The following is a 26,203-nucleotide window of genomic DNA, read 5'->3' as shown; positions in this document are numbered from 1 at the left end:
GACATGAGAACTTCCTTGAAGTTTCAGGCTCCTCTTGTCCTACAATGTCCTCTTAAAAGAGAAGAAAGAGCAGCAATGAAACACTAGGTCTCACCTGACCTGGACTTACAGATGAGCTGACTTGATGCACAGTTAGAGAAAGGGAAAGTTCCCTCAGGCATAACAGCCAGACACATATTCCTTACACATTACAATGTTTGCATTTTTCATCATTACCCTAAGCTTCATGAAAAATTAGCGAGACCATTTCTTATGACCTATGAACCAGAAGAATTTGCCACAGCACCCTGATAAAGAAATAGCTTTAAGGCTGGGCATGGTGGCTCATGCCTGTAATCCTAGCACTTTGGGAGGCTGAGGCGGGAGGATCACTTGAGGTCAGGAGTTCAAGACCAGCCTGACCAACATGGCGAAACCTTGTCTCTACTAAAAATACAAAAATTAGCTGGGCATGGTGGTGCATGCCTGTAATCCCAGCTACTTGGGAGGCTGAGGCAGGAGAACCCCTTGAACCTGGGAGACGGAGGGTGTAGTGAGCTGAGATCGCGCCATTGCACTCCACCCTACTTGAGTGACAAATCAAGACTCTGTCTCCAAAAAAAAAAAAAAAAAAAAAAAGAATAGCTTTAATATTACCCAGTTCATCCTGCTCTTACAAAATGTTAACATCCCATCAGCCTCCTCACTCCTCTTAAGAAAAAAAACTGTAGCAGATGGGTCACAATTCATGTTTTCTACAACAACATACTAGAACCAGGATTCAGATAATCCTAGAACTAGGGTTCTGTTCTACCAGTCCTTTGGGTACCTCAATACTATTGGCACAGTGGGCGTTAGAGGAGAAAGCTCTTAAGAGGTGACATCAGGCTGGCATATATTTGTTGATTCAGTTCTGTAATTAGAATAGTTTAACATAAATTTGTAATCCTAGAGCAACTTTCATATTTTGTTCTTAAAGGTTATGGCAGTAGAATAAAAAAGTACTCACTGTGGCATAGATTGCTAGCTATCCACCAAAATCCATTCTCACTCTCTTCTGGACATACGCTAGACCTGCATTTGCTGGCCAGTGCCAAAAGTGAGCAGGAGTAATGTGCCACTTTCAGGCCAGAGTCTTGAAAAGAGGAGGTGTGCTTTCTCAGTGCTTTCTTTCTCTCCTGCTGCCTTGAACCTGGAGAGACCTAGACTTAGCCACACAGATGGCAAAGTCCTAGATATGGGAGCCATAAGCCAGGTCTCTGAATTACCGCATAAAGGAAAGCCTCCTGCTGACCTGGAATACCTACCCTGGATGCTAACGAACAAGAAATAAACTGTGTTTCAGCCATTATTTGGGGGGAGTTGCTATGGCAGTTAATTTACTCTAATAACCTTACTTAAAATAATATTATGTATTATGCTTATAACTAGGCCAGGCATGGTGGTTCACACCTGTAATCCTAGCTCTGTGGAAGGTCATGATGGGAGAATTACTTGAGCCCAGGGTTGGAGACCAGCCTGGAAAACACAGTGAGACCCTGTCTCTACTAATAATCCAAGAAAAGGGGAAAAAAAAGATTAAAGTCTAAAAGGATACAGTAGTAAAACCTGGGGAGTAGGTTTGGGACCTCTGTTATACACGTTATCATCCAATTTTACAGAGAATTTCAATTGCCAGTAAGGGAAGGAGGGGGAAGAAAGCAAAACAGTGCAAGTACAAACTATTTGTCATAGGAGTTCTTCTTTGACACCCCTGATCCTCAGAGAACTTCCTTTGACTCCTTTAGGACTCATTGTCACAAGTCCTTACGTGGCACTGAAACTGTGCAGATTATAGAGCAGAGTTGGTTCTTCCTGAATATTCTAGGGGGGCAAAAAAAGAGCAGAGTTGGGAGCAGGAAGGTAGGCCACTCAGGCAGGGCCTTTCAAGGTATTAATCCCTTTAGAGGGGGCTGGCCCTTAGCTTTGTGGATGCAGAAACACAAGGTTGCTGAGTGCATAGCTCATCAGGCTTTCAGACCCACAGACTCATGCTAATGGTGCTGGATCAACCTAAGTGCCCATGCATAATTATGTGAAGCAGTAGTCCTTCCAGCGTCCACTGTCTAGAAGCTCTTGCCCATATTAAGGCATGTAGGAAACCAACTGAATAGCCAGAAGGCTGTTTGGTGAGATGGCATCGGAGTAAATGGAGTCGGACAATGTTGACAGAATCCACTACCCAGGTTGGGAATTAATCTGATGAACCCCCGACAGAAGTTAGTACCCTTCTAGCACCTGTAATGAGAGCAGAGTGATGGCCTGAATTAGCGACCAAAATCCTATGAAATTCAATCTCTCTTCCTGGGGAATATTGCTGTAAGATTGCCAAATTCTCTTTAGGTTCATTTTTTAGGCTTTGTGCAGCTTTTTTCTAATACAAGTGAGTACTGTTTTCTCTCACGTTTATCTGAGTCTACATCCTGGTTTGCATGATTGGACTTGGGTAGTCCCCAAGTTCTGTGACATATCCACTGGATTGAGCACTTTAATTCCCCTGTGTTTCTTCTTGGTCATATGAGGATTGAATGAAAGCACTTGGCAAATAGTTCTGAAAAGTTAGTTAATATTATTTAACTCCAGTTTGGGGCCTTTTATATGACTATTCCTTAAAGTGCAATGACCAAAATATAAATTTATAAAGAGTATAAATCTGTTATAATTGTACACCTAATACTATAAATCAGCAGGCATACCCTGGTGTCTTACATCTAATAAGAACCTAATGGTTGATGTGATTTAAGGAGAGTGCTGAGATAAACATGGAGGTGAAAGTAGAAACATCCAGGAATTGTTCAAGATCTGTGCAGTAGGCTGGGCGCGGTGGCTCATGCCTGTAATCCCAGCACTTTGGAAGGCTGAGGCAGGCGGATCACTTGAGGTCAGAAGTTCGAGACCAGTCTGGCCAACATGGCAAAACCCTGTCTCTACTAAAAATACAAAAACAAATTTACCGGGCATGGTGGCACACACCTGTAATCCCAGCTACTCAGGAGGCTGAGGCAGGAGAATTGCTTGAACCCGGGAGGTAGAGGTTGCAGTGAGCCAAGATTGTGCCACTGCACTCCAGCCTGGGTAACAGTGCAAGACCCTGTCTCAAAAACAAAACAAAACAAAAAGTCTGTGCAGTCCAGGATTGAGTTGTCAACAGAGTAAAGACTTGATATTGACTTGAAGGTTAATTAAAACTTTCATTCTCTTAAGTCTAAAGTATCTTCTCCATATTTTGAGATTTGGTGAAGTCCATAATGACTTTACTCATACCTTTTTATCTTTTTTTTTTTTTTTTTTTTTTTTTTTTTTTTTTTGAGACGGAGTCTCGCTCTGTCGCCCAGGCTGGAGTGCTGTGGCCGGATCTCACCTCACTGCAAGCTCCGCCTCCCGGGTTCCCACCATTCTCCTGGCTCAGCCTCCCGAGTAGCTGGGACTACAGGCGCCCGCCACCTCGCCCGGCTAGTTTTTTGTATTTTTTAGTAGAGATGGGGTTTCACCGTGTTAGCCAGGATGGTCTCGATCTCCTGACCTCGTGATCCGCCCATCTCGGCCTCCCAAAGTGCTGGGATTACAGGCTTGAGCCACCGCGCCCGGCTTTGTCTTTTTTTTAATAGAAGATTTTTATAGATGTTTTATTTGGTTCACATTTTTCTCTTGGTTCACAATGTCTTTGGCCTGTTGTCATATTTTTCTCCTCCTACCCCTGCCCCCACTACCTTTTTATCTAGTTGTCTGGATCTTCTCCAGGTCAGGGCCTTTTATACGACTATTCCTTAAAGTGTAATGGCCAAAAGATAAATACAGAATTCTTGCTGTAGGTGTATCTTACCTTTAAGAATAGGTCTGGGTGACACAAGGGCTGGGGAGGAAAAAAAGAATAGGATAAAGTTTTCTGTCTTGTTTCCAATATCTCTTGGTAGCAATTCCTTGGTTGGCCTCATGGGTTTTTGTTATGGTCATTTTTTATTTTTATATTTCCTCAGAATTTTGGCTTTGGATCGAGTTTGGGTTCAAGAGGTAAAGCTCAAAATTATAATTTAAATTCATGATGAGTCTATGCTGCTCTTAATCCAAACCTTTAACACAAATCTCTGCCAATATTAAGATATGCCATGTCTACCTTGTTACTGCCCCTTCCCCACCAATACTGGGACCCTAAGAATACAATCTATGTCAATGTTCTGTTCTCTGATAGTTCAGATCCCTGTTTGATGGAGTCAGATTATTTAGTTCTCACCCTAAATGTAGCATCCAACTTAGGTGGGAAAATATTCAAAGCTGTGAGAATATAGCACTAGTTCTTAAAGTGCTGGACTCATGAGGAATTCCTTAGGAGACAAATTGCATAGTAAAGGATAGAGGTTGAGCATCCCTAATACAGAAATCCAAAATCGGAAGTCTTCCAAAATCTGAGACTTTTTGAGAACCAATATGACATTACAAGTTACCCTGAACACACTGTATTAATGGTATGCCATATTTTCTGCTGTTAAGTACCTATGTGTGAAAAAGCAAGAAAATTACTGCCTATCAGTAGCATATAAATTCACAGTCAGGAAGATGGTGATGCCAAACAATCAGATTGTCCACATGGGTGGCTGTGATAGTGACACCTTTGTTTTCTGATGGTTCAGTGTGCACAAACTTTGTTTCATGCACAAAATGATTTAAAATATTATATAAAATTACCTTCAGGTTATGTGTATAAAGTGTGTATGAAACCCAAGTTTTGTGTTTAGACTTGAGTTCCATCCCTAAGATTTCTCAATATACATAATGCAAATATTCCAAAATCTGAAAAAATAAAACAAAAAGTCTAAAACACTTCTGGTCCCAAGCCTTTGGATAACAGGTACTCAACCTGTGCAAACTCTGGAGCCGGATGGCCTAGATTCGGATCCTGATTCTGGCACTTAACAGCTGTGTAACTTGGGTGGTTACTTCTCTTTGGCTTCAGTTTCCTCATCCACAGAATAAGCACATTTTAGTTGCCTCACAGAATTGTTCTGAGTCTTAAATAAGAATATATGTTGAGCAGTTAGAACAATGCCTGGGATCTTGGAAATAATCAATAAATGTTAGATATTTCTTTTAGGATGTTTCAGATTGGCTTTTTATTTATAAAAGATTGTAAAATGTTAATTTCTTGGCTAGGCATGGTGGCTCATGCCCATAATCCCAGCACTTTGGGAGTTTGAGGTGGGAGGATCAGTTGAGGTCAGAAGTTCGAAACCAGCTTGGGTAACATAGCAAGACCTCATTTCTACAAAAAGAAAGTTTAAAAAAAAAAAATGAGAATCTCTGTGTATTTTTGCTAACTTAATAGTACTTAATTTCCTTTAAAATTGTTGGTTCTTAATTTTCTTTAAAATTGTTGGTTCTTTTTGATATTTTACTTCTACTCTATCACTCTGGAATATCTGAGGTCTAACTGTTAACCATTTTTTTATTGTTGGGTTAAGTCAATTGACATCTCTTAGTTCCAGTTTCCAACATCTGCAAAACTATTCATAATAGGATCAAGATAATCTTCCCACAGTCATTTGACATTTTAAATTTTGCTGTGACAAAATGATTATGATGTGTACTTTGTCACATATTATCATTGTGGCCCAGGCTAGTAAGAGTTGGAGATAGCACAGAAAATTCATCTTGCCATCCCTCATTTGTTTCCAGGCTGCCACCTAAAAGACTTTGGAGATTTGAGTTTTACTCCAGTCCCCAAAGATGATCTCTACAACAACCTGATAGTGAATCCACGCTCAGTGGGTCTTGCCAACCAGGAACTGGCTGAGGTGGTTAGCAGAGCTGTGTCAGATGGCTACAGCTGTGTCACACTGGGAGGAGACCACAGGTAAGCCAGGAGCCAGGGGTGGTGAGGGGCTGGATTACATGGTGCTTTGGGCTCATCACTTAGCTTCTTTACCTGTTTCCTTATCTGGAGAAAAATACTCTACAGAATTTTTAGGGTAGATATTAAAATAAACAGCATTTAAACGCCTAAGATCCTGAGCTGCTGAAGGGGCACTGTGGCTTTCTTTGTATGACACATTGTATAGTAAGAAAAGTACATTCAGACACAGCAAGTTCAGAGGTTCAACTGCCTAGGCAAGGTTCCTAGGCACTGTGTTACATGTTTGTCTCCTGGGAAGCTTTCTTGAGACACTATCTTTTGACTTTGGAGAATTAGAAAGGTCCATTGATAGGCTGAATTTGAGAGTTTTTGTTAGCATTTCTGCTAACAGAACTGTTAGAAATCCCCTTTGGCATGTTACTACATTTTCTTTCTTTCTTTCTTTCTTTTTGAGACAGGGTCTGGCTCTGTCTCCCAGGCTGGAGTACAGTGGCATGATCTCGGCTCACTGCAACCTCCACCTCCTGTGCTCAAGTCATCTTCCTACCTCAGCCTCCCAAGTAGCTGGGACTACAGGTGCACACCACCATGCCTGGCTCATTTTTGTATTTCTTGTGGAGAGGGGGTTTGGCCATGTTGCCCAGACTGGTCTTGAACTCCTGAGCTCAAGCGATCCTTCCACCAAGGCCTTCCAAAGTGCTGGGATTACAGGCGTGAGCCATTGTGCCCAGCCATGCATACATTTTCTGCCTCCACAATATGCACCCTAGTGACTCATGCAGTCAGTCCTTTGATCCTGTCTCCTCCTGAATCAGCATGTACTTGATTGAGCACTGTTCTGATATTTTCTCAGCAGTGCTACAGATTGTAGGAAATTTGTGATATATTAAGGCCTAGATGAAATAAATATACATGGAATAAAACAACAATATTGAATTCTACAGAATTTCAAAGGAGAAAGAGATCAATCTGGACTAAAATAGATTTCACAAGGGAATGTGATTTGAACTAAGCAATGAAGGTCTTTGGTAGGAAAAAGGCACTGAAGTACTAGGAGTATTGAGCACTCCATATATATTCTCAGTTCATCCTGCTAACAATGCTATGTGGTAGATACGGTTTTATCATTTACTGCTGGAAGCATGTAGGGACAGACATATGAGAACTTATCCAAGATGGGCACAGTGGTGCATGCCTGCAGGCCCAGCTACTCAGGAGGCTGAGGTGGGAGGATCGCTTGAGCCCAGGAGTTTGAGGCCAGTCTGGGCAACACAGTGAGATCAGTTCTCTTAAAAATAAACAAATTAAGAAAGAGAGAAAACTTATGCAAGGTCTAGAACCAGGAAATACAGCTGGAATTCAAATCCAGTGTGACTCTTCCGGTGATTATTTTCCCTGAGGTGCTGAGAGAGCTTTTCAGATCACTGAACAGAAATGAAATCTTTGTTACATCTGGTGAAGCAGGTAGATTCCTCCTTGGGATGAAAAAAAAAAAAAAAAAAAGACTCAGGTTGAAGAAAATGGTCACACCCCGGTTCTCTACTGAGATGACAAGGCCATTCAATTAAAGTAACCAGTCGGCAAGTTTCCTGCCTCCTTTCTCAGTGTGGTCTCTGGAAATTTAGTCTGTCTTCTCGTCTGACTTCTGGTCAAGTCTCACTGTTTGGGGACCCCTATCAATGTGATTACCAGAGATCTTGTTTTCTTTTCTTGTGGCTATCTGTATTGCAGCCATGTTACTGATTACCGGCTCAATGTTAAAACCTAGGCAATCTGAAATTCTAGAGAGGAAGGGATAAGTGCGTAACTTGAACAGATGTTGAACATTTTCAAGAAGAGGCATTTTTAGGTCACTGCTCCTTTTATGTGGCATAACATATATTACTACCTTAATCATCAAAGCAACTCTGATTTACACAGGTCAAGTATTATTATTATCCCTATCTCATAGAAAAGGAAACTGAAGTCTGAAGAAATTAGATGCTTTGTCTTCAGTCACACAGCTCTTCCTGGACTAAAACTCTAGTATTCTGACTTAATCCACTGCCTTTTCACTAGACCATGCTATTCCTCAAAAGACCCAACCAGTGTGGGACATGGAGCCTAGAATAGTTGTCTCATGCTATATTGACCAAGGATGGTTGAAGTCCTAAGATGCTTAAGCTGCATTTCCCATGTATGTCAAATTCCTTGGTTACTGGGAAGCTCTCCCACATTTATTTCATCAGGTGTATTCTTAGAATTGAGACAGGACAGTTGGCTAATTTAAGCAGAGCCCAAGGACAAGGAAAAGCAAAAACAGAAAAACACTTTAAGAATATTTGAGGCCGGGCATGGTGGCTCAAGCCTGTAATCCTAGCACTTTGGGAGGCTGAGCTGGGTGGATCACTTGAGGTCAGGAGTTCAAGACCAGCCTGGCCAACATGTTGAAACCCCATCTCTACTAAAAATACAAAAAATTAGCCAGGTGCGGTAGCATGTGCCTGTAATCCCAGTTACTCAGGAGGCTGAGGCAGGAAAATAGCTTGAACCCAGGAGGTGGAGGTTGTAGTGAGATGAGATTGTGCCACTGCACTCCAGCCTGGGCAACACAGCGAGACTCTGTCTCAAAAAAAAAAAAAAAAATTGAATGCCATGCTAATATATATAAGGTAACATGCAATAAACCTTTTTACTTAGTGATTTTTTACTTAGGAAGCAGGTAGATTTAGTGGTCTAAATGAGGTATTTAATTGGTTTACCCTGTTAATGTCTCCAAGAGCTTTTCTTTCAGAGTTTGGTGAGTTGTTACCTATAGACCATATCATTTACCAAGATTTCTTTTCTTTTTTTTTTCTTTTTTTTTTTTTTTTTTTTTTGAGACGGAGTCTCGGTCTGTCGCCCGGGCTGGAGTGCAGTGGCCGGATCTCAGCTCACTGCAAGCTCCGCCTCCCAGGTTCACGCCATTCTCCTGCCTCAGCCTCCCGAGTAGCTAGGACTACAGGCGCCCGCCACCTCGCCCGGCTAGTTTTTTGTATTTTTTAGTAGAGACGGGGTTTCACCATGTTAGCCAGGATGGTCTCGATCTCCTGACCTCGTGATCCGCCCGTCTCAGCCTCCCAAAGTGCTGGGATTACAGGCTTGAGCCACCGCGCCCGGCTGATTTATTTTCTTTTTTTTCACTTTTGGAGACACGGTGTCACTATGTTGCCCAGGCTGGTCTTGAACTCCTGGGCTCATGTGATCCTCTCACCTCAGCTCTCTGAGTAGCTAAGATTACAGGTGTACACCATCTTGTCTGGCTTAACTTGATTTCATTCATTGAACAAATATTTGAGGTACTTTTTTGAGCCAGGGCTAATGGATAAAATTACGTGGATTTGCGGACAGCAGTGACATCTGTCACACTGCAGGGTAGCCAGTCACCAGCTTGGAATCTCTAGGGCTTTATATTTCTTCCTGTCTAAATCACTCAAGGTTAATCTTTGGGAACTACAACTACAGGTCTTGCTTCACCCAAACCCAGCCTCCGTCTAGGCCCTGGCTTTGCCCTGTGGAGAGAGTATAAGTTGTTTTGGCTGAGGACATTTGTTATTGGTCATGTTTGCCAAGCAGAGGGCCTTCAAGATTATATTTGTTCTTTGCAGCCTGGCAATTGGTACCATTAGCGGCCATGCCCGACACTGCCCAGACCTTTGCGTTGTCTGGGTTGATGCCCATGCTGACATCAACACACCCCTTACCACTTCATCAGGAAATCTCCATGGACAGCCAGTTTCATTTCTCCTCAGAGAACTACAGGACAAGGTCAGTGGGCCGAAATGGAAAGAAAGGTGAATGCTTGCAGGGTTTTGCTGGGGTTGGTCTAGTTCAGTAAGATTGTGTGAAGGGTGGGGTTGAGTGTGGATTACCACTCCTTCATTTGTTCATCACTATTATGGACCAGGCAGTCTGCCAGATGCTAGGGATATAAAGACTAGGACATGGTCCCTGTTCTTTGGGGGGGGGCTCATAACCTTGTAAGAAAGCAAGGAGGGATAGTAACTATAGCAACTGGTATACCCACAGCCTGAGGACTTCTTGGTTAGAGGCTCCCAGGCCATATTCTCAGACACACTGATCTAGAAGACAAATAAAACCATGATGACCTCTGGGTAACATTTTCCTGAGCAGCTCAGAAGCTATGGGAGTCCCTGTTAGGCATAGACTAGACTCTGTATATCCCTCCCCTCAGTGAGAGACCAAGTCAAACCAGGACACTACAAAGATTATTCATTGGGCAGAAGTCCTGTGTCGGCTGTTGGCCAACTTGAGATGGCAACCAGGTTATGCTTCAAGAACCAATCTGTAAATAAGTCAGTAATGTGCAATGGGATAGAAAAGGGCTAATCAGCAGTATTCCAGCTACTAGGTAAGTTAATGAGAAACCAAGACAACCTTAGAGATTTTATTCTTCGTGAGAAAGCACTACTGTTCCTCAGCTGCCCTTCTGAAACATTTCCACCTTTCATCACTTCTCCTTCCCCGAGGAGTGTGTCCTGTGTTGCTCTAAACTTACCCTGTGGGTGGCAGAAGAAAGTAGATTGCATACCCAGGAGGCACATGGTGATGATCTTGGTGAGACCAAGAATTCTTGATTAATCCTGTCCATTCCTCCCTTTCATAGGTACCACAACTACCAGGATTTTCCTGGATCAAACCTTGTATCTCTTCCCCAAGTATTGTGTATATTGGTCTAAGAGACGTGGACCCCCCTGAACAGTAAGTTGATGCATTTGGCTGAAGTTTAGGGCCCGTCCTAGCCAATTATGTTCCATTTGAAAGGCTGATGCTCGACTTGGTCTATTGTAGGTCACTATAACAAACCCACCCCCTCCCCCAAATATGCATTTATTTAAAATGCTCTTTAAACTAAGGACTCCTTCCTTTATATCTCATCACAGTTTTATTTTAAAGAACTATGATATCCAGTATTTTTCCATGAGAGACATTGATCGACTTGGTATCCAGAAGGTCATGGAACAAACATTTGATCTGCTGATTGGCAAGTAAGTAACTGTAACTGATGTCAGGGCAAACCCCCAGTGGGCAACACACTTTAGCCTGTTTCTTGAGAACAGCAGCTTTACTTTTAAAATAAAAAGCAAAAACATACACATAATTTTAAATAGCTCAGAAAGGTAAAATATGAAACACAGGTCATATTCTTCCTCTGGGGTTTTTGGGAGGAGGCTTCCTCTAAATCATTGCCTAGATCTTCTGTCTCAGGAATTTTTCTTGATCTCCATCTTTAATGCTTATCTTCTGAGATGACAAGCATTTATTGTTTCAACTGTCCCATTCTTCCCAGTCTCACGACTGTTTCATATGAGTTTTATGTTAAGCAAATCTTGGCAGTGTAGAAAGATGGCAGATGAATACTAATCAAACAGTAGTTTTAAGAGCATTTTCCCAATACCAACTATTTACTTCTGGGTGATTAATGTCGGAACTGTTATCTGGTAGTATGTCATTTCGTAAGCTGTTAAGAAACTTAGTTGTTAGCTTCAGCCTTTGGATACTGGGGCTATAATGAAGTTAGAAATGGAAGATATTAAAACTGCAGACCTAAAATTAGAGTTCACTTCAGCTGCTGTTAGGTTCAGAGAATAACAGCAGCCATAACCTACATCAAGCCAATTTAAATTAGACTGTATCAGAGCCCAATCTCATCTAGAAATGAAGAAATCCCTCTATTGACAGTTATTAGTGTAAGAGGTTCTAATACCCAGGGTAAGGCAGAAACATACATGAGAGTTAGTCTGTCTGAGGCATGCAGAACAAATGGCAGTATCATGAAGTGGTAGGTAGGAAGTTAATATTGCCAATCTCAGTAACTTCCAAGAATAGAAAGCCTGGAAATGTATTAATAGCTTTATTAACAAAGTACCAGGACTAATAGCAACAAAATCAAGGAGTTGCAACCATGAGAAGGATGAGTGTCTAAGCACAACCAGTTAAGTATTATTTTATTCTCTTCCTTTCTAGGAGACAAAGACCAATCCATCTGAGTTTTGATATTGATGCATTTGACCCTACACTGGCTCCAGCCACAGGAACTCCTGTTGTAGGGGGACTAACCTATCGAGAAGGCATGTATATTGCTGAGGAAATACACAATACAGGTATGTAGCAACCAGGTCTGCAGCCTGTTAACAAAATAGGTAAATATGCTGGAGTCTCTTGCCTGCAAAGGATCTTTTCTGATATTCCACATCATTGCAGAGTTTGTTTTTGCTTGAACTTTTGTAGCTAAAAATTATATGGCCATGCTAATAAAAAGGACTACTTTAGAGTCATGCTTGGACATGGCTCTTGCCAAATTACACTAAGGTAATAAGGAGTAAAAAATTAATTGTTAATAATTTAAACATTAAATACCAGAATAAATTGTCAAACTGATGCAGTTCTTTGTGTCTGAGTTATCTAAAGACAGATTAAGATAAGAAGGCAAGACCAAGACTGTAAATTGCACTCTAAGAGGTTGGTTCATTGGGAGTTGTGAATTTGGAGTTAAAGCTGATCTCTTGAAGAAATCTGCAAATTGGACAATATCTTGGGTCCTTTATGTAGGGTAGGTCTTGTACTAGAGCCTGATAGGATCTCCAATAAGGGGGATACAGTTAGATGAGAATGACTGATGGAAAGAGTACTAAGATGAATTCTACGTTATCAAGACTGGCTACAAGACTGGCTACTTTTCCAAAACTCATACTTGTTTGCAAACAGTTTCCATTTCTGTCAGAAAGCTTCTGGTTTTAAAGCTACTTCAAATAACCTTTCATTCCAAAATTTAAAGAACTACCAAATCATACTGCTTCAGTAACCATCTGATGGAACTACGGTATGGATAGAGACCCCAGATTGAAAGGTTCGGGGCTATAGAGAACCATTGACTAGATGGGATAGAAACTGACATTGAGAAATGGTCTCCTTAGTGCCACAGCCTGCTAGAACCTTAGGCAGTATAGAAAGGCAGGTAGTATCTGATTCTCAGATCTGCAATCTTAGATGTTGCCAGTGGTCCTTAGGTTATTGGTCAGAGAACCTGGGAGTTCAATTCTCTGCTTTGCTTCCTAAAAACACCACTTTAGAGCAGGGGTTATAACCTCTAGCACTTATACGTGGCAGCGGCCATGGCTTGTCTCTTTGTTCGCATGCTACAATATTTTACTCCAAAAGACACTCATGGGGCTAGGCACAATGGTTCATACCTATAATCCCAGTACTCTGGGAGGCCAAGGCAGGAGGATTACTTGACCCCAGGGGTTCAAGACCAGCCTGGGCAACATAGTGAGACCCTGTTTCTACCAAAAATTAGCCAGGTGTCCCAACTACTTGGGAGGTTGAGTCTGCAGTGAGCCATGACTGTGCCACTGCACTGTTATAATGCTGTCAACTAGATACCTAAAGCAGTTTGCTTAATTTAAAGGGTGGCAATAGTCTGGAAACATAAATCATGTATGTATTTCTAATACTGCAAACCTTGATTCCCACTTCTGGGATATGCTAAAGGTGCAGGTTTAGTCAGTGGAAATCAAGAGACAAATCAGGAACACAGGTCCATGTGCAGGAAATGATGGAAATGCTACAGTAATACACCTGTTGGTTGCAGTTTGGCACCATACACTCAACTACACATTGCTAATAAGGGAAGATGCTGAATGGACATATGGCATTGAGCACATCATGTACTATAGTGTAATATCAATAAACCATCAGGTACATTCGCCTGTGTTTCCAGACTTTATGGCCACCCTAAATATTCTCAGATACTTGTATTCCTGAATACTAGCTTGTTCAGATCATGCTTCATCCAGAATAACCAACTAAAAAGTTAATTTCTACAGAGCAATGAGGCATTTAGAAGGGTAAGCATGTTAGCAGGTCTGGATAGGTTCTTCTGGTTTAAGCTTCCCTTCCACTTGCTCCAGGCCAAAGGAACAATACTGAGAACTTTGACAGAAGTTCTCAAACCTTAACAGAAGGTAACTGGAGTCCAAATAAAATAACTAACATATGGCTGAATCTTCTCTTGATCAAGTACAAGATACTGGGTCAGTCTGCTGGGAGACAAAAGATGTGTTAGATGTGGAACCTGCCTCCAGAGCTCAGGCCTGCAGGGATGAGAATGAGGCTTGCAGTAATAACTACATTTCAGGGCATATGGTGTGGTGCTCTAACAGATGAAGATAATACATTAGAGTTCAAAAGTGGGAATGGAGTTTAGCTAGTCAAAGTGGGAGATTTCCTCTGCCTTCATACTTGATTAATTTCCAGGCAGGCATCTGGAAGGTTCCTAGTCATACTGGAGATGGCATACATTTTGCCAACAAGCAGGATGAAAACCTCCCCCACCCAACACCAAGCCTTTTCCTTTTCCAGAAGGCCTGACAATTATGCCTATTATGTTAGTTGAACAAAGATGGTTTATTTCGTTATCTTAAAGGTTTCTTTTAATCTACTGTAGCATAACAGTGTTTTAACTTAAATTCACGGCCAAGAGGATGAGGTGCAAGGGGCTTCCTGAAAATAGGTATTTTCTACTACAAAACGGACTCTTGTTTTTACCTTGGCTTGTTCTCCCTGTCCCAGTGGGATGACCCTCACTGAGAGTAGCAGCAAGGGAATTTGAGGTTTTGTCACACTTTGTTCCTCCAGGGTTGCTGTCAGCACTGGATCTTGTTGAAGTCAATCCTCAGTTGGCCACCTCAGAGGAAGAGGCGAAGACTACAGCTAACCTGGCAGTGGATGTGATTGCTTCAAGTTTTGGTCAGACAAGAGAAGGAGGGCATATTGTCTATGGCCAACTTCCTACTCCCAGTTCACCAGATGAATCAGAAAATCAAGCACGTGTGAGAATTTAGGATATACTGTGCACTGACATGTTTCACAATGGGCATTCCAGAATTATGAGGCATTGAGGGGACAGATAGATACAAAATGGTTGTCTGGGTCAATACTGCCTTAATGAGAACATTTACACATTCTCACAATTGTAAAGTTTCCCCTCTATTTTGGTGACCAATACTACTGTAAATGTATTTGGCTTTTTGCAGTTCACAGGGTATTAATATGCTACAGTACTATGTAAATTTAAAGAAGTCATAAACAGCATTTATTACCTTGGTATATCATACTGGTCTTGTTGCTGTTCCTTCACATTTAAGTGGTTTTCCATCTTTCCTCCCTCCTCCCACAGGTTGGCTACACAGTGCATCCCTGAACTGTTAGCCCACAGCAGCAATATGCTTATTCCATCCACATCCCTAACATCATGCATTCACAAGGTCAAAGTTCTGGTCCACAAACCCTTCCCTATAGAAGTTCAATGGCTGCGAAAGAATTTGTAGTAAACCAGGCCTCCCAGGATGGCGAGCTCCAGTAAGATGATAATGGAAAGCAGCAGCTTGTTGGTTGTCACTCTGCAAAGAGAAGCAAAGTGGGGAGTAGTCAGAAGTTTGGATAACCTTCCTTCTAAACATTTTGGGGTTAGACCTGGAACCACAGCTGGATACTCTGAGGCTGTTTGTTTGATCACACAGCCACTTACCAGGAAATACTCATAAGGTTCTTTAGCTGTCATTTAGGGATAATACTGTCTACCTCACAGAAATGTTAAACTGAGACAATAAAAACCAAAGCATAAAAATGGATTCTGAAATGTGTTCAAATGGTAGTTACTTCCTTTAAAAATAGCTTTTCTAGAAAGAGGGGTTAGCTAGAAAAAGTAATCATATATACATCCAGCTCAGGATGGGTCCAGCCCTAGGATAAGTAACTAGAAGCCTGGGTAATACCTTTCAATCCCTTGGAAACTTCTTCCCTCTGCCCTGTTTTTCCCTTTGCTCTCCTATCAACCCAAATGGATATGTTATAAAGGTAGTATAGGAGCTTAAAAATTTTACTATATCAACCCAAATGGATATGTTATAAAGGTAGTATAGGAGCTTAAAAATTTTACTGTATCAACCCAAATGGATATGTTATAAAGGTACTATAGGAGCTTAAAAATTTTACTATCTGTTGTTTACACAAAGAATCCAACCTCTAGTTCTCATGTTCACTCTAGGTTTCTCCCTGTTCCACAAGGAATTTATCACTGTAGGAAAAACCCACCCCTCCTGCTAGTTCCATGAGTGGGTTGTAGTTTTGTTTCATGCTAGGCCACCTGTGTCCAAGGTCACGTACAATACCCTCTTACCCCCAACTTCAACCTCAGTGGCAATATTTCTGCCCTGGATTTGTCTGTTAGCACTCAACGATTTTGGTTTTTATTTTTGATAAAGACTACTTTATTGGTGGCAATTAGTACAATTCAAAGTTTGATCCTCAAAGAAGGACTTAGTTATTTATCAGACTAGGAGTCCATAGAGAGCTGAATGAAACTGAATCAAGTCACTGCTGTGATGACTGAAGATAATCCTGTTTCTTGGGAAATGAAACCACAGTCAGCTGATGCATGGCATATGCTGTTTCACTAATTGAGAACCACGGTGGCTCTATACAGGAGGTCATCAGCTCCACCACCCTTTAGATGCACTGGAATTCTGTTCTTCTCCTGAAACAGCTTGTGTTTTCTAGACCTTTATTTTCAAAATGCCTGCGTGAAGCAACGCTCATGGTCCTCTGGGCAACCTGACAGTGCCAGCAGATTCTGCAGCATCTTGGCTCAGTTACTGCCCACCAACCCTGACAACTCCCCAAGGGTTTTATTTTTAAAAGTCTACTTCTTCCCTACAAGACAGAACTTCCAGAAAAGGAGCTGACTCCCATGAAGGGCAAGCAGAGCCAAAAGCAAGTACTATGCAGGTGAAAACTGCTTTCTAATCAAGATTTTACAAATATATTTCTTTTTTTTTTTTTTCTTTTTTTGAGACGGAGTCTCGCTTTGTCCCCCAGGCTGGAGTGCAGGGGTGCCATCTTGGCTCACTGCAACCTCCGCCTCCTGGGTTCAAGCAATTCTCTGTCTCAGCCTCCTGAGTAGCTGGGATTACAGGTGCCCGTCCCCATGCCCAGCTAATTTTTTTGTATTTTTAATAGAGATGGGTTTCACCATCTTGGCCAGGCTGGTCTTGAACTCCTGACCTTGTGATCTGCCCGCTTCGGCCTCCCAAGGTTCTGGGATTACAGGTGTGAACCACCGTGCCCGGCCGAGATTATACAAATATATTTCAAGGAATAGGAAGCTGTTATTCCCATGTGTTGCCTTCTCTAAAGAACATTAGCTGTGATTAAATATCTTTTCAGTGGAGAAATTTTTCACTGCTCCAAGTCAAAGCAGTATATACTTTTAACAAATGATTTTATCCTGAGCTATTTAATGATCCAAGACCATATTCCTTAGTGTATTTATTCTGTTCTGTTGGGTGGTACTGAGTATATGGGGACTATCGTCAGCTGCTGAGGTGCTTTATTAGGACCTTCGTAAGTCACTATTTTAAGCTTTTTGGTTGAAAGCCATTGAGTTAAGAGAAATTTCATGACTTTAATAAAACTTACTTTCTGGACATTGAACGGAGAATCTTTCGACTTTTGCTCAAGTTTTCACTTGTGTTTACCAGCTGAGAAGAGAAAATAGTGATTATTTCCCTCTTTAAAAAGTATACTCTGTACAACTGAATATCCCTAGATTAACACTAGGCATTAAGGAATATATGTTGAAAAATTCCAAGAAATCAAGCCAATTTAAATGATGGCCTTCGAGTGTAAGTAGAAGAACCTGGAAAGGACAAGATATTTTAGTACTCATCAAGTAGGCTTAGGAATCATCTTCCTAGGTTGCTACTGGGGATGGACTCCTGAGACTGAGCTAATCTTCTACCGTGGGTACTCCAAAAGGGAAGGCTTCAAGTGTAGCCAGCAGACTGGACAGCCAGTTACCTAGAGCAACTAAAGATTTGAATTTCATCAGCCAAATTCCAGGACAGCCTCTTGAGTTGGCATTTGTTTTTGTAGGCTGGCCTGTTACTACTTTTGGGATCTGGTTATCTTTTTTCTTCACCCTCTTAAGAGACAGTTGCATTGAATTGTGAAAAGAACCTCCATGTAACTTTCAACTGCCTGCTACTAATCTGGACAGCTGGAGGATATTTCACCTCCAGCAGATGGCTACCTGCCATCTGTTCCCATTCCCCAGTGGCCTTGGTAAGCTGACCTCTCAGCTCATTCCGTGGCTTTTATTTCTTTGAAACAGGGTCTCGCTCCGTCACTCAGGCTGGAGTGCAGTGCTGCAATCGCAGCTCACTACAGCCTTGACCTCCCAGGCTCAAGCAATACCCCCACCTGTCCCCAAGTAAGGTGGGATCACAGGTGCATGCCACCATACCCTGCTACTTTTTTTGATTTTTAGTAGGGATGAGATCTCACTATGTTGCCCAGGCTGGTTTCAAACTCCTAGGCTCAAGCCATCCTCCCACCTCAGCCTCCCAAAGTGCTAAAATTACAGGTGTGAGCCTGGCCTCCTGGGCTTTTAAATTCAACCAATCTACCTGGTATGTTCAAAAACCAAAACCCACACAATCTGAAAGCAAGTTACATTCTCCATAGCTTTCCTTGAATGTAGTACTTTATTGTGAATTTTCACTGAAGAGGGCAGGCACTACTCTGACTTAATGGAGAATTGTAGCTACTAAGAAAATCTACTCAAATCTTCACACTGAGCTAGTATTTTCCTGTCCAAATCTTGGCCACAGTATGTTTTTCAAATTGATTTGCCTTCTGCTATTAAGAATACAGCATTCAATTGGCAAATTGTACTAATTTAAAAATTCCAGCCGGGCACAGTGGCTCATGCCTGTAATCCTAGCGCTTTGGGAGGCCAAGGTGGAATGATTGCTCGAGCTCAGGAGTTCGAGAGCAACTTTGGCAACATAGTGAAACCCCGTTTTCACAAAAAATTAAAACAATTAGCCAGGCACAGTAGCACATGCCTGCAGTCCCAGCTACACATGAGGATCACTTGAGCCCAGGAGTTTGAAGCTACAGTAAGTTCTAATTGCACTGCTGCACTGCAGCTTGGGTGACAGAGGCAAGACCCTGTCTCTAAAAAACTAAAAAATTCATACATAGGTTAACTCATTTATGGAAAGGAAAAAATAAATGAGTTATTTTTCTGAGGCTCTCAGAGTGACAGTAGACTAGAGGTCCCTGATATAGTCATCATTTGGTTTAAATATTTGTTTTCTTTCCACAATGATCCAGTTTACCTTACTGGATAATCCTTAGAGATTTTTTTTCCCTATTACTTTTTTTTTTTTTTTTTTTTTTTTTTACTTTTACTTAGATAATAGTAAAGGGTTATAGTCCAGGATTGAAGCATAATTTATAAATCTATAAACTGGTACTATTTTACGAAATCTGGAAAATAGCCTTGGCTCTAAATGACAGGGTATAAGTAGATGATGTTTTCATAAGAATAGCAGAATACTCTATTAGATGTGTGAAAAATTAAAATCTCAGATTGGAAGCTTTGAATCCTTAAGTGCCTTTTGACGTATTATTTCTCTTGCCAAAGAGAGAATACAGCCACTTTATCCTTATTAATTCCTGTAATCTTATAAGTGTAGAAATCAGGTTTCTTCCATCTTTTTTTCCCTTCACTGAAGCAAAAATTTCCAATGATGTCTAATTCTTAGGGGTAAAATTGCTTCTAAGGGAGATCTCTTGGCCAAGCAAACTAAAAATTGAGCAAAGCGGCCAGGCACAGTGGCTCATGCCTGTAATCCTAGCACTTTGGGAGGCCAGAGCGGATGGATCACCTGAGGTTAGGAGTTCGAGATCAGCCTGGCCAACATGGCGAAACCCCGTCTCTACTAAAAATACAAAAATTAGCTACGCGTGGTGGCACATGCCTGCAATCCCAGCTATTCAGGAGGCTGAGGCAAGAGAATCGCTTGAACCCAGGATGTGGCGGTTGCAGTGAGTGGAGATCACGCCACTGCACTCCAGTCTGGGTGACACAGTGAGATGCTATCTCAAAATAAATAAGTAATAAAAAAATTAATAAAAATTGAGAAAAGCATATGAACTTAAAAAAGACTATTCCCTGAATACAGAACTGCTGTAGCTTTTGGTCTTAGTATGGTTTCCAGGTGCAGTGGCCCCCTAATTTCCCCATACTTGCCCCTTTCCCTGTCTGCCCAGACTTACTCTACTCTTGGTGCGTTCTAACTGGTCTCGTTGTTCCCCCAGCTCTTCTATGATTTCTGAGCCAATTTGGTCGGTCTCCGTGGCAATCCGATGAGAGCGTTCAATACTTTGGGTGGCCCGGTTCAGGCTTTCAGTGCCTTGCAGAAGCATTGCCCTTTGAGACTGTAGCCGATTCTGAAAGGAGTATGGAAGAGAAATGTTAGACTTTTTCCATTATAAATTCATTGCCAGCATATTCCTCATGACCTTCCCCATGTTAGAAAGCATACAGTGAGCAATAATTTTCAGTGAGGCAAGGAAAGATGGATTAAAAATACTGGAGCACTTTCCCTGTGTTTGTGATGAATCTGAACTGGTTCATGTGTCTCCTGGACTAGCAACTTCTGAAAGGTGGCAGCCCAGATGTGGGAGCTACCTGATTAATGCATATAGCCTGTAACTTCGATAGTGCTATGAGCAAACCAACTAAACTCCGCAGCCCTAGAAAAAGGTTAATTCACTGAAGATTCCCACTTGACTGGTACTGAGAACTGAAGGACCATGAACAAGCTATTCTGTTCTTTGTTTTAAGCCTCCAGCACCTGGTATTTCTAGGTGGTCTCCCATCCAAGTACTAACCAGGCCTGACTCGCTTAGCTTCTGAGATCAGGCAGGTTCGGGGTGGTATTGCCTAGATGACTACAATTCTTCTTTTCAGCATCTAAAGAAATTTTGTAGAAGTCTGAGACACTACCACATTCTGGAAAAAACGTATGTGGTTACCCTCTTGGTGAGCCCCACAAAGAACTTCACCTAAAGTCAAACAAAAAGCCTTGAGGCTGCCACACTGGGGGTGATTTGGTCTCAGGGAATTTTTTTTTTTTTTTTTTTTTTTTTTTTTTTTTAGACGGAGTCTCGCTCTGTCGCCCGGGCTAGAGTACAGTGGCACGATCTCAGCTCACTGCAGCCTCTGCCTCCTCAGTACAAGCAATTCTCCTGCCTCAGCCTCCCGAGTAGCTGGGATTACAGGCAGCTGCCAACACGCCCAGCTAATTTTTGTATTTTTAGTAGAGACAGGGTTTCACCATGTTGGCCAGGCTGGTCTTGAACTCCTGATCTCAGGTGATCCACCGGCCTTGGCCTCCCAAAGTGCTAGGATTACAGGCATAAGCCACCATGCCCCGCGCTCTGTAGCATTTTGACTTAATAAATGGCATACAGACCAGCAGATGAGGAAACCACTGAATGAGGTTCAAATAAAATCAGTTAGGTTAGCACAAAGGAAGAAGGAAAAAGGTTTTCAAAATGAAAGATGCAGATTTTCAACTGAGTAGGCTAAAAAATGACCAAGAAAAGATCAGATCACATAAATGAACTTCAGACAGATTTGGAACAATAATTTTACTGAAGGCATGGATACCTAAATTATGTTTTAATAATTTCTGAAACTCATAATTTTAAGGCAAAATTGTTTGGACTTCCTCCCCAACTTTGGCAACATGACTAAAGTCACTTTTACAACTCCCACTTTCACCAGCTCCACCTGCCTGCCTTTTTCCAGTCTCCCTTTAAGTGATCTTCTGTCAGCTTCTAGTCTGTAGTGATCCCTCGGGCATCCATTTGAAAATTTTAAATACTTCATTCTCAAGCGGTCTAGTTTTGGCATCAGCCATGTCAAGCCAATATCATTCTGAATGTCTCTTAAACTATAATCAGGATGCATCGTGAAACAGGATTTGTTTAAAATTGGAGTATGAGCCTTTCTACCTCTGTTCAGTCTGAACTGGTAGGCCCCTTTCTATTTCTCTGCCATGCTACTTGCCAGAGAATTTCTACTTTGTGTTGTGTTTGTGGAAGACAGACCAAATGCAGCACATTTAATCTTTCAGACGTTTTATTCCTTTAACAATCCAGCTGCTCTAGATGGTTTCAGAATACAGATGTTCAATTAGTCCAATTTTATAAATCAGAATCCTGAAAGCCAGACAGGCAGTCTGGCTTACTTTCCATTACCACAGAATAAAAAGATAGAAAGTTCCTTCTCGGCGGCCGGGCGCGGTGGCTCAAGCCTGTAATCCCAGCACTTTGGGAGGCCGAGACGGGCGGATCACGAGGTTAGGAGATCGAGACCATCCTGGCGAACACGGTGAAACCCCGTCTCTACTAAAAAAAAATACAAAAAACTAGCCGGGCGTGGTGGCAGCGCCTGTAGTCCCAGCTACTCGGGAGGCTGAGTCAGGAGAATGGCGGGAACCCGGGGGGCGGAGCTTGCAGTGAGCTGAGATCCGGCCACCACTGCACTCCAGCCCGGGCGACAGAGCCAGACTCCATCTCAAAAAAAAAAAAAAAAAAAAAAAAAAAAAAAAAAGAAAGTTCCTTCTGGAGAAGCGTCCTGCATTGGTTACTGTATCTCAGTTGTTGGGCCATCTTGACATTAAGGTAAAGGAAAGCTTGGATTGATTGTGTAACAATATTCTGATAAATTAGAAACCTAACTGAATTTTCCAGGCATACTTGAGAAAGTGATTCTAAAATTTGTATGAAAGAATAAAAAAGATCAAGGAGAAAAGAAATTAGATCAATGGGTCAGAATACAGAATCCAGATAATAAGAATAGGTAACACTTATATACTACTACATACAAAGCACTGTTTTTTTTTTATTGTAAGACTGTATTATATTAAGGATAAAAATAAATCTAAATATGCATATGGTTCAAAAGGCCTGCATTAAATAGAGCAGATACCAAGGGGATAACAGGACCTGGATGCAAAAAAGAGGATAAGGGTGAAAAAAATGAAACAAGAGTCTAGTGTACATTGATAACATGAAATACCCCAACAATATAGGCCCTTAAGGAAAAAAAAAACAACAACAGCAGCTAAAACTTACCATATGCTCATTCTCTAGAGCATATATGCCATATTTCATGTCTCCTCGGCCTCCAGGTGTGGCTGTCAAAGGTGTGCTTCTCACCTCCCGATGGAGTTTAGCAAGGTCCTTCCGGTAGTTTCGAAGCTTAGACATCATGGGGTTACGGAAAGACAGGGGTGCGTAACGTAGTTCCTCCTCCATCTCTGCCAGCTGGGAAGGCAGAAAGTAGTGAGTGGATAGCCTGGTTCTTCCCGCACTCATTTGGAAATATGCCTAGTTTGGACTAATCAAACTACTTATTTATTTGGACTACACCAAGCAAATAACCATATGCTCCATGAGGCAGGGACCATGTCTGGCATGTTCCTCTCATTCTGAATGCCTGGCGTACTGTCTAGCAAGCACAGAGCAGGCCTTCAAAATATATGAACTGAATGAATGAATGGAAAAACAGGAAGTACTTTATAGCTTACTAAACATTTTTATATACATTCTCCATTTAATCCTCACAACAAGTCAATAAGGTAGGAAATGCTCCATTTCATATAAAAAACTTAAAGAAACCTGCTCAAGATTACACAAAAAGAAGGAGTCCGGGCCAGGCACAGTGGCTCACACCTGTAATCCCAGCACTTTGGGAAGCCGAGGCAGGAGGATCATTTGAGCACAGTCTGGGCAACATAGCAAGACCGCATCTCTATTTAAAAAAAAAAAAAAATTAAACAGAAAAGGAGTCAGGGTTCAAAATCTTCAAATTCTCTCAGCTCTCTTCAATATACCAAGTTTTTAGCCTGGTATGATTGAACACTGCCATCAAAAAGTGCTTTGAAGTCTACCGTACTAAAAGTGATAGGGGTCTGGCATCAGGGTTCTTCCCTTCTCCTGCTCCTCTTTCTGAAAATCAATTAAGTTTGTCTAGAGACAACCAGGGGCCTACTCTAGAGCAGGGTGCTTTAGGGGAATCAGACTTCTATTTTTCTGGGATAAGTAAAATATAACACCTGGACATGTTCACAAGAGGCCCTAAATTATTTTCATCTGCCTGGAATGGTCAGACTAGGATTATTACTTTTGTTTCTGAGTTTGGAGAAAACAAGTATCTGAGCATCAAACAAATCAGTAGTAGCTAGAAGATTTTAAAAATGCTACCAAGGTATTAACTGAAACAGGAGAATGGCTACAAACAGGTATCATGGATATGCCCAGCTGCACATAGGTATTAAGAAAAGCTCCTAGTACCCCCATTAGGAAGAAGATAGTTTCCACAGTCTGGTGGCCTGGTCTTTCTTAAAACAGATGCAAAACAGAGAAAAGGATGCAGATGTGCTTCCTTCTCAGAACTTCACTGTGATAACTGGGAAACTGAACAAGCAAGAAGGAAGTTCGCTGGCCAAAAGAGAATTTTTTTCTTTATCTGCTCTGGGGTAGCAAATACAGGGGCAATTATTTCTGCAGAGTACTAGCAGGGACCAGAATTTTGGCCCCAATCTTAATGGGTTTGCTGAAGCTAGAGTATAATGAGATGGAGTCAAAGAACTCTTGCTTCCATAGGGCTGGAGCGAAAAAAAAAGAAAAGCCACAGGTGAAGAGAAGCAGTTATTAAACTGTTCAGTAAACTGAACCAACTTCTGACAAACTTTGGGTGCCAACTGAGACTCATGCATGTCTTGCCTGAGGTACCAAGTCCAGCTACTATGTTGTCTTTTAAGGCAGAAAGGGACATGGTTAGAATTACCTCTAAACTACATTTTCTGTGACAGTAAGTTTAAGAAAGAACAGTAATTTTTTTTTTTTTGAGGCAGGGTCTTGCTCTGCCACCCAGACCGGAGTGCGGTGGTGCAATTGTGGCTAACCACATGCTTGACCTACCAGGCTGAAGTGATCCTCCCACCTCAGCCTCCTGAGTAGCTGGGTCCGGAGGCATGCACCACCACACCTCGGTAATTTTTTTTTATGGTAGAGATGGGGGGGTCTCCCTAGGTTGCCCGAGCTGGTCTTGAACTTCTGGCCTCAAGTGATCCTCCCACCTTGGCATTTCAAAGTGTTGGAATTACAAGCGTAAGCCACCACACTGACCAGTAACCTATCTTAATGGCCAGCTCTTAAAAACAGATTTTAGGCTGGGCACAGTGGCTCATGCCTTGTAATCCCAGCACTCTGGGAGGCCGAGGCAGGCAGATCATGAGGTAGGAGATCGAGACCATCCTGGCTAACACGGTGCAACCCTGTCTCTACTAAAAATACAAAAAATCAGTAGGATGTGGTGGTGCCTGCCTGTAGTCCCAGCTATTCGGGAGGCAGAGGCAGGAGAACGGCGTGAACCCAGGAGGTGGAGCTTGCAGTGAGCCGACATTGCCCACTGCACTACAGCCTGGGCGACAGAGCAAGACTCCGTCTCAAAAACACAAACAAGCAAAAGAAACAACAGATTTTAAAAGACTGCTTGGGTAAAAGTATGAGAATGCCCTCACTACTCACATCAGCAATATATTACCAAAGAGTCATATTTCACAAGCGTCTTCAGGCTTTACCCATTTGTGTTTGTCAAACCCCCTCAACAACCATCCCCATCAACTGGCTTCATTTAGTAAGAAATAGTCAAAATCAAGATCAATGGACAGGAACAGTTAATCTGTGATCAGTTCATAGCATTACTTCTGGAAAAGACCAACACCAGGTAGAAGAAACAAAATTTGTTCCTTGTTCTCACCGTTTCATTTGCTTCCTGTTGCTTTTCATCAAAATCCCTGATCAACTTCTTCTTCTCTTCTAGAAAAGATAGATAAGTTTCAAATGCTTATTACTATTTCCACACATTTGTAAAGGACATTCCCTCTGCTTAGAATAAGCTTCCTATGGTAGGGCTTGGTAGCTCATGCCTGTAATCCCAGCACTTTGGGAGGCCAAGGCAGGTGGATCACGAGGTCAGGAATTCAAGACCAGCCTGGCCAACCTGGTGAAACCCCGTCTCTACTAACCATACAAAAATTAGCCGGGCATGGTGGCAGGCACCTGTAATCCCAGCTACTTGGAAGACGGAGGTAGAGAAATGCTTGAACCCAGGAGGTGGAGGTTGCAGTGAGCCGAGATTGCGCCACTGCACTCCAGCCTGGGCGACAAAGCGAGACTCCGTCTCAAAAAAAAAAAAAGAATGTTTATCAATAGTGACTCTCTGAAACCCCCTAACTTCACTCCCACAGTGAAGCACTTCTATGTTAACTCGTATCTACTACTTTTCTGCAAAACAAATTAAAAATTCTATCCAATCTGCTTGCTGGGAGACTGCCTGGTATGGTGCTTGTTTTTCTCTGGGTG

The 26,203-nt window shown here is 42.0% G+C and overlaps 3 protein-coding genes across 8 annotated transcripts in view; 2 read left to right on the top strand and 1 right to left on the bottom strand.

The window, feature by feature from the left end:
• ARG2 (arginase 2) overlaps positions 1-15,018 on the top strand; it is a 34,191-nt gene extending 19,173 nt beyond the window's left edge. Inside the window, exons 3-8 of the mRNA XM_050797054.1 lie at positions 5,689-5,866; positions 9,493-9,652; positions 10,512-10,606; positions 10,789-10,893; positions 11,873-12,009; positions 14,546-15,018. Coding sequence (XP_050653011.1) covers positions 5,689-5,866; positions 9,493-9,652; positions 10,512-10,606; positions 10,789-10,893; positions 11,873-12,009; positions 14,546-14,751 — 881 coding nt within the window. The 3' untranslated portion in view covers positions 14,752-15,018. The remainder of the gene's footprint in view (positions 1-5,688; positions 5,867-9,492; positions 9,653-10,511; positions 10,607-10,788; positions 10,894-11,872; positions 12,010-14,545) is intronic.
• Positions 1-26,203, top strand: part of RDH12 (retinol dehydrogenase 12) — a 340,678-nt gene that overhangs the window by 238,356 nt on the left and 76,119 nt on the right. The gene's annotated exons all lie outside the window — the stretch shown is intronic.
• The window catches only part of VTI1B (vesicle transport through interaction with t-SNAREs 1B), a 125,804-nt gene continuing 114,580 nt past the window's right edge, over positions 14,980-26,203 (bottom strand). For 5 of the 6 annotated variants that reach the window (XM_050797076.1, XM_050797073.1, XM_050797075.1 and 2 more), the window contains exons 3-7: positions 25,599-25,657; positions 22,907-23,098; positions 20,036-20,209; positions 17,387-17,448; positions 14,980-15,309 (exon numbers count right to left, since the gene is read on the bottom strand). In XM_050797076.1, the coding sequence (XP_050653033.1) occupies positions 15,213-15,309; positions 17,387-17,448; positions 20,036-20,209; positions 22,907-23,098; positions 25,599-25,657 (584 nt within the window). In that variant the 3' untranslated portion in view covers positions 14,980-15,212. The remainder of the gene's footprint in view (positions 15,310-17,386; positions 17,449-20,035; positions 20,210-22,906; positions 23,099-25,598; positions 25,658-26,203) is intronic. The other variant, XM_050797079.1, reaches the window with a different exon arrangement.

The sequence above is a fragment of the Macaca thibetana genome, chromosome 7 (genome assembly GCF_024542745.1).
Source record: "Macaca thibetana thibetana isolate TM-01 chromosome 7, ASM2454274v1, whole genome shotgun sequence".
In the NCBI taxonomy this organism is placed as follows: domain Eukaryota; kingdom Metazoa; phylum Chordata; class Mammalia; order Primates; family Cercopithecidae; genus Macaca; species Macaca thibetana.
The sequence above is the reverse complement of the archived record's forward strand: the minus strand, read 5'-3'. Positions and strand labels throughout refer to the sequence as shown.